At 41.8% G+C, this 7,361-nt stretch overlaps 1 gene segment (V, D, J or C); it reads right to left on the minus strand.

Annotated features, from left to right (window-relative positions):
- Positions 1-2,133: 2,133 nt before the first annotated feature.
- Positions 2,134-2,909, minus strand: LOC105524280. The segment is given in 2 exon segments: positions 2,134-2,465; positions 2,830-2,909. Coding segments are annotated over 2 exon segments (381 nt in total).
- Between the last annotated feature and the right edge of the window lie 4,452 nt (positions 2,910-7,361).

The raw sequence follows: 7,361 nt of genomic DNA on the forward strand, positions 1-7,361 counted from the left end.
ATATAATATCCTATCTGGCATCTAAGTAGGGAACAAACATGAACACCCCAAATATTAATACCAAGCAAGTCATTTGTTCAGAAAGCAAAACAGGCGAATTAACTGATTGTCAAGGAAATATTCCTGTTTATTGCAAATAAACTGAAGATGAGGCCTGAACTCTCCCTTCTTCCTCAAGAGAGTGAGAACAGCAGGAGGAATAGGAGTAAAGCTGGGTCCCCACGTCCATGAGATATTTCTTCATGCTGATCCTGCTCAGAGAGGGTGGGGACAGTGATTGAGTCTTCTTGCACTGCAACATCAAGATACTCTGGGTGGATGGCTTGAACCACAGACATTTATTTTCACATTTCTGATTGGAAAGTCCAACATCAAGGTCCAGCAGGGTTCACTTTCTGGTAAAGACCTTCTTCCTGGTTTGTAGATGCTGCTTTCTCACCATGCTTTCACATGGTCTTTCCATAGGAGTGTGGGAGTTACAGAGAGAGGAAAAAGAGAGCTCTCTGGATCTTACGAGAACCACTAATCCTATTGAGTCAGGGTCCCACCCTTAGAACCTCCATTATCTTCTCATAGGTCCTATCTCCTACAGCCATGTTGGAGATTAGAGCTTCAACATGAAAGTGGGAACACAATTTAGAGCATAGCAGGTGTGCACAGGTAAGGCAGTGGGGAGGGAAAGGATGTGCTTCCAGCCTCCGAACACAGAGCAGGTTCCCCACAACTCAGTACACTGGCAGTTCCTCCCAGATGTCCCAGGTCACACATGAGACACCATTCTAGCTTTAGGGACTTCCCGTTGATAATGGGACACTATCACTCTTATTTTCCCAGGGTTTCTAAGACCTTGGTGTTCTTTATTGTTTATTGTGGAGTGTGTTTGCACCGAGATACAGGTTGTTGACATAGCAATTTATGGGATTTTTAATTTTGTGATAGTGAAAATTACTTAATAAATTATTCATAAATAATAATCTAAAATTAATATATTGTATAAAAATGAGATTAATTGAAGACCCTAAAAGGAGCCTGAGAGGATAAAAATCCATATTCTTTTCAGAAGAGGACAATTAAAGTCATATGACTTTTATTACAAAGACATTTTAGTAGAAATTATCAAGTGATAAATTCAAATAGGCTGCCACAAACATAACTTTATATTCAAAAAATTATTTTCCAAAATAATTTTACATTTTCATATAAAAACAAACAACTGCCAGGTGCAATGGCTCACGCCTGTAATCCCAGCACTTTGGGAGGCTAAGGCAGGTGGATCGCTTCAGATCAGGAGTTCAACACCACCCTGGACAACATGGTGAAACCCTGACTCTACTAAAAATACAAAAATTAGCCTGAGATGGAGGTAGGCGCCTGTAATCACAGCTGCTCGGGAGGCTGAGGCATAAGAATCACTTGAACCCACGAGCAGAGTTTGCAGTGAGCCAAGATCATGTCAGTGCACTCCAGCCTGGGTGACAGAGTGAGACTCCATCTCAAAACACAACATAACAAAACAAACAAACAAAGTGGGTTTATCAGCAGATCCACTTAATGGAAAATTTCTCCAATGTGTGCTTAAAGTAAAAGAACATTTATCCCTGATAGAAAACTCTAGATTTCTTTGGTCTTTAGAAGAAAACAGCTTTCTCTCTACTCATTCCACCTCATGCCGCCGAGGATGGGTGTGGGGGCAAGTGACTGTGAAGAAGGAGGAAGGCTGTGTTCTGAGGGTGGTTGTGCCTCCTGCCCATCTGAGTGACCTCATGGAGCAGAGCCACTGACACCACCAAGGCCACCTACCTGCCTCTGCACTGCCAGGCAACAGATACAGAAACCCTGTCACATTTAGTCCACCATATTTTGAGGCTTCTTTCTAACAGCCTGAATTGTGCTCTTATTCTCCTTGGTATTTCATTTCAGTTTTTGGAATCATTTATTTTTCACCTAATGGGGCATTAACATGTGGGACTGAAGTACAGCTGAGGCTATCATGAGCCAGAGTCCTCAGCAGCAACCTCTGCTCTGAAGTCTCCAACAGCCTCCTCTTCTGCAGACACAGAGACCCTGCCAAGTTGCTCTCCAGACAAGCAGCACATGTGAGCAACTGGGCAACCCCAGGAGGGAGGTTTCTGTTCAGGGATGAAACACTGTGGGAGGAATTTGTAGAGTTTGCATGCAGTAATAAACCCCTACATCCTCAGCCTCCACCCTGCTGATTTTCAGTGTAAAATCTGTGCCTGACCCACTGCCACTGAACCTGTCGGGGACCCCGGAGGCCCGATTAGAACCATAATAGATCAGGAGCTGAAGAGACTGTCCTGGCTTCTGCAGGTACCAACTCAAATAGTTGTATCCATTACTACTCAGGAGGCTCTGACTAGACCTGCAGGAGGTGGAGGCCGGCTCTCCAATGGTGATGGGCAGAGAGAGTGGAGTCTGGGTCATCATGATATCTCCACTGGAGGCTGAAATAATGAATTGCAAAGTTATGTACAACTTAATGAGTAATTTTCATAATTTATCTTATGTCATTTATTTAAACTTAATTTTTAAAAACACTGATTTATGCCATAAAAATACACATTCTGAAATGAATTCATTTTTTGTAAAGTATAAGAGACCTTTGTATTTTGAAGATCTTAATCAGAGCACCAGACATCATATTTTTTATGAGCTTACAATTATTCACAGAGCAAAATACAAAGTTCCCTTTTCTACAGCACAGATCATATTCCTCTAATGCAGGGTTAGACTAAACATGGGTTGCTGTGGAGCCCTAGAGCTCACCCTTCCACCCCATTCTCCTTCCTCATCTCCTTCTGTTCTTACCAGAGACCCAGAGCACTAGCAGCCCCAGGAGCTGAGCAGGGAGCCTCATTGTGACAAGGTGAACTGAGGAGTCCTGATCAGTCAAGGCAAGGTTGGAGTTGAGCTTTTATCTCAGACTTGCTAAGAAAAGTCCTCCCTATGGGACCATATGCAATTGCCTGGTGCATGCAGTGGTGTGGAAAGAGTCAATGGGGCAGGTGGGCAGGGGATATGTCTCTCCTGTGAGCAGTGTGATATAAAATGGGAGGAAGGATCTGACTGACAGTTCGGATCTTGGGTAGGTTCCATTGTATAGGACATGCAACTCTAGGAAAGCATAACAACCCTAACAATGTGGAAATATGTCTAGAATGAACATGGGTGAATGCCATTCTTCTTGGCCCCCTCCCAGCTAATCTAAAAAAGAAAACATTACCCTTTCCTTTCCTACGAGCACTGATGAGCAGAGTGCTTACAAATAAAACATAGTTTTAAGCCAGTTCAAGAGTTGTCTGGTATCTGCTGTTTCCAGGATAACTGTTCAAGAAAGTTCACAGCAAGTGTTGGAATCTGCCCTCCCCGGCACCTGGTGAGTGAGCCCCATAAGAGCACTCTGTCCAAGGGCCTCACAGGGAAAACAATGTGGGTCTCTACATTTAGATCCAAGAGCCCAGTGTAAGTAAAAGGAAAGGGGGAAACAATTTTTTCCTCAGGCAGTGAATATAAAATTCCTGGTGACCAATTGTTAAATCTGGTACATATCCCATCATAATCATCTCACATATGCCAGATTAACCAGAAGGATTTATCAAGGGAAGATTTTTCTAGGATAATGATATAGAATGAACAAAAATTAACTTTGCACTATGTTTTTCTAAATGGTGTTAAGAAAAGCTCTTCCCACAGCCTTCCTCATCATGCAGAATTATCAGAAGAACCCACTCCCAATGTTTAACATGGGTTCTTTTCTATTTCCCAAGTGTCTCGGCTGAGTTGAGAAATAAAGGGAAAGAGCACAAGAGAGAGAAATTTAAAGCTGGGTGTCCTGGGGAGACATCACATGTCGGCAGGATCCGTGATGTTCCCCGAGCTGTAAAACCAGCAAATTTTTATTAGTGATTTTCAAAAGGGGAGGGAGTGCATGAATAGGGTGTGGATCACAGAGATCACATACTTCACAAGGTAATACAATATCACAAAGCAAATGGAGGCAGGGTGAGATCATAGGACCACCAGATGAGAAGTTTCGGGCACGCATTTTCATTGATAACATCTTATCAGGAAACAAGGTATGAGAGCAGATAATCTGGCTGACTAAAATTTGTTAGGTGGGAATTTTTGTCCACCTGATAAGCCTGGGAGCGCTATAGGAGACCGGGGCTTATTTCATCCCATCATCTTCGACCATAAAAGACGGGATGCCTTAAAAAGGGGCCCTCTATAGACCCACCTTCAGGGCACATTCTCTTTCTCAGGGATGTTCCTTGCTGAGAAAAAGAATTCAGCGATATTTCTCCTATTTGCTTATGAAAGAGGAGGAATATAGCTCTGTTTCTGTCCAGCTCACCGGCAGCCAGTTCAAAGTTACCTCTCTTGTTTCCTGAACATCACTGTTATCCTGTTCTTTTTTTAAGATGCCTACATTTCATATTGTTCAAACACACATGCTCTACAAACAATGTGTGCAGTTGACACAATCACAGGGTCCTGAAGCGACATTCATCCTCCTCAGCTTACAAAGAAGATGATGGCATTAAGAGATTAAAGTAAAGACAGGCATAGGAAAACACAGGGGTATTCATTGGGGAAGTGATAAGTGTCCATGAAATCTTCACAATTTATGTTCAGAGATTACAGTAAAGTCAGGTGTAAGAAATTATACAAGTATTAATTTGCGGAACTAGTAAATGTCCATGAAATCTTCACAATTTCTGTTCTTCTGCTGTGGCTTCAGTCGGTCCCTCCGTTTGGGGTCCCTGACTTCCCACAACAGAGAATGAGGTCCTATCAGGACTTCCAGTTTCTTGTCAACTTTGAGTGAGATCTGAGTGTCCCCTGGACCTGTAAGTGGTATAGCTACAGCCATGAGTTCATAATTCGAGTGGAAATTCTCTGTGTAAGAAGAGCATGAACTGGATCCATAGATTTCCTGTCTCAGGGTTACCATTATACATTTTCCTGAGCTTTCATGTAAAGATGATCACACCTCAGAGATGTCAATCTACCACACAGCTGATCATGAAAACAAGGAAACAATCCGACTATTCGTTTGTCAATGATATGCTCAAGAATGAGTTGAACAGCTCCTGAAAGATCATGCCTACATCAAATCCCTTCGTGAGGACACTCACCGTTCTGGAGAGAAAATATCTGGGGACAACCGATGTAATAGATTGCAGTCCTGTGTAATCTTGGGTAATTTAACTGAAAGTCATGCTTAACTGGTAAAAAAAACACAAACAAATACAGTTCTAAGTATGATACCACATGAAAGCTTGGTCTGCATGTCTTCTGAGAAGTCTACCAAAATAAGACTTTTTAACAAGATTAGAAAAAAATAATTGAGTAAAAATGACACCAATCTTAAATGTTGAACTCCATGTTAACATTCTGAGTTGATGACCACAAGTTATCACGAGGAGGTAGGAGTACAATAAAAGTCTTATATTTTAGTCTTTAAAATGTTTATTACTTTCTTTTATTTCATTTTGTAAGTTTTGTATATTTAACTTTTTTATCCCATGATGCTGACCAATTCAATGTAGGTTCTTAGTCTTGAATATTTCAGACTCCTAATTCACCATGCTAGTGAAAGGAGTCAGAAATATTGGTAGGTGAAAAGAAAAACTAAAAAATGCAAACTAAACCTGATATACTGGACACAAAAGAACACTATTGGATGTGTTATGTCTGGTCTTAAATGATTGAAAGTATGTTAAATGAAGAACCAGTTCGATCTACTATCTAATATGGATGCTTGAATTGAAAGAAAATGACAAATGATAAAAAAGCTGTCATGCTTTCTTTTGCAAGCCAATTCAAGAATATGTTACTTTTGCAAAATATTCTTTAATATTTTTGAATTTCAGAGAATATTCCTATCCCTGTGAAAATTAACAACAAAGCTTTAAAAAGTCTGCCATTGTATTTGGTAATTTACTTCAGAACCTGTTGCCCTTATATATTCAGAAAATGTAAAATCTTGTACAAATTATTTGGTGCAAAAAAAAAAAAAAGCTTTGAAACTACCCTATGCTATTTATATACTTAAGTAATAATATTTCTAATTCCAAATAGAACTCTCTGTCTCCTAAACATTAACACATTATGCCAAGGCTTTGATAACGGTGGACGAAGCTGGTTGCTCCACAGTGGACACAGGTAAGAAGGTGTAAGAACAGTCTCCATTTGATCCAGGTGGGGAGCAGACCACTGTGTAGCTCCCATCTGAATCATGGTCATCTGAATGAGGAAGGACTGATACAAGTGGTTCTTACTGTAATTGCGTCTCCTTTGCCTGATGCTGTGAGATCGGAGCCCATAAAATTGGAAGTAAGTGTCATACTTGTATGACATGGGAACATGGGAAGATAGTCTTGGAAATGGAAGTGTTTGCGTCCTTGGAAGTCAGTGTTTGTGGGGCTGGATGGAGAGTGTGATCCTGTTGTTTGTAGATCATTTGAGGACTTTGGAGCCTGGGCAAAGAAAAAGAGATGTCCACAGGGTGGCAGTAGCACACACAACTTTTATTGGGTGAAGCTTTGACAGGTTTGCCAGAAGTTCCTCAGAGCAGGAGTCTGTCTATGGGCCAAGGGGCTAAGGTTGTTATTCAGAAGAGGACGAGGAAGAAACCTGCTGTAGAAGGGGCTTACATGTCTAGGTGCTGTCACACAGCAGTGTTGGGGTTATCAAACCCCAAAGAAAAGACAGTTTGAGAAGTAAAATGGGACCAGAGAACCATCGCGATCATGGAGGCTGCGAAGGACCCGAGCGCTGGGAGCCCAGTGCTAGTTATTGGTAATCCAACAAAGAAACAGGTGGTGAGAATGTGGGGGTCAAAAGGGCACGTGGCATTAAGCACAAGATTTACAGCTGTGATGGTTTAGCATTTGCTCTGCTACTTGAGATAATAGAGAGCAGGTTCTTTTAACTCAAGATACAATGGATCCTGGGAGAGCAAGGAGCCAGCAAGTGTAGACACATTCCAGAGCCACCAGCCCTGGATCCTATCCAAGCCACGTGGGATTTTATGCCCTGAGCTTAGATTATAGTGTGTCAGGATAGCCTTCCACCCTTTATAGCACAGAGCTTGGTGTTCCAAAGGCCACAAGGGGTTTTAGACCCTGGAGCCTGGACATATTCCAAGACTCTTTTACATTATGTTAGACAGGCAAGCCCTGCCTCAGCTTCTCCCAACACTCAGCTTTTCCCAATACAGTAGCACAGTGGGGAGTCTCTAGGTCACAGAGATCCAGAGGGAAATATTAGTCTGGGGTTTCCATAACCTGACACTTACCTATTGCTAGCAGATGTGGGTGAGTTTCTCTGAGATA

This window comes from Colobus angolensis, unplaced genomic scaffold (assembly GCF_000951035.1).
Source record: "Colobus angolensis palliatus isolate OR3802 unplaced genomic scaffold, Cang.pa_1.0 Scaffold498, whole genome shotgun sequence".
Classification (NCBI taxonomy): domain Eukaryota; kingdom Metazoa; phylum Chordata; class Mammalia; order Primates; family Cercopithecidae; genus Colobus; species Colobus angolensis.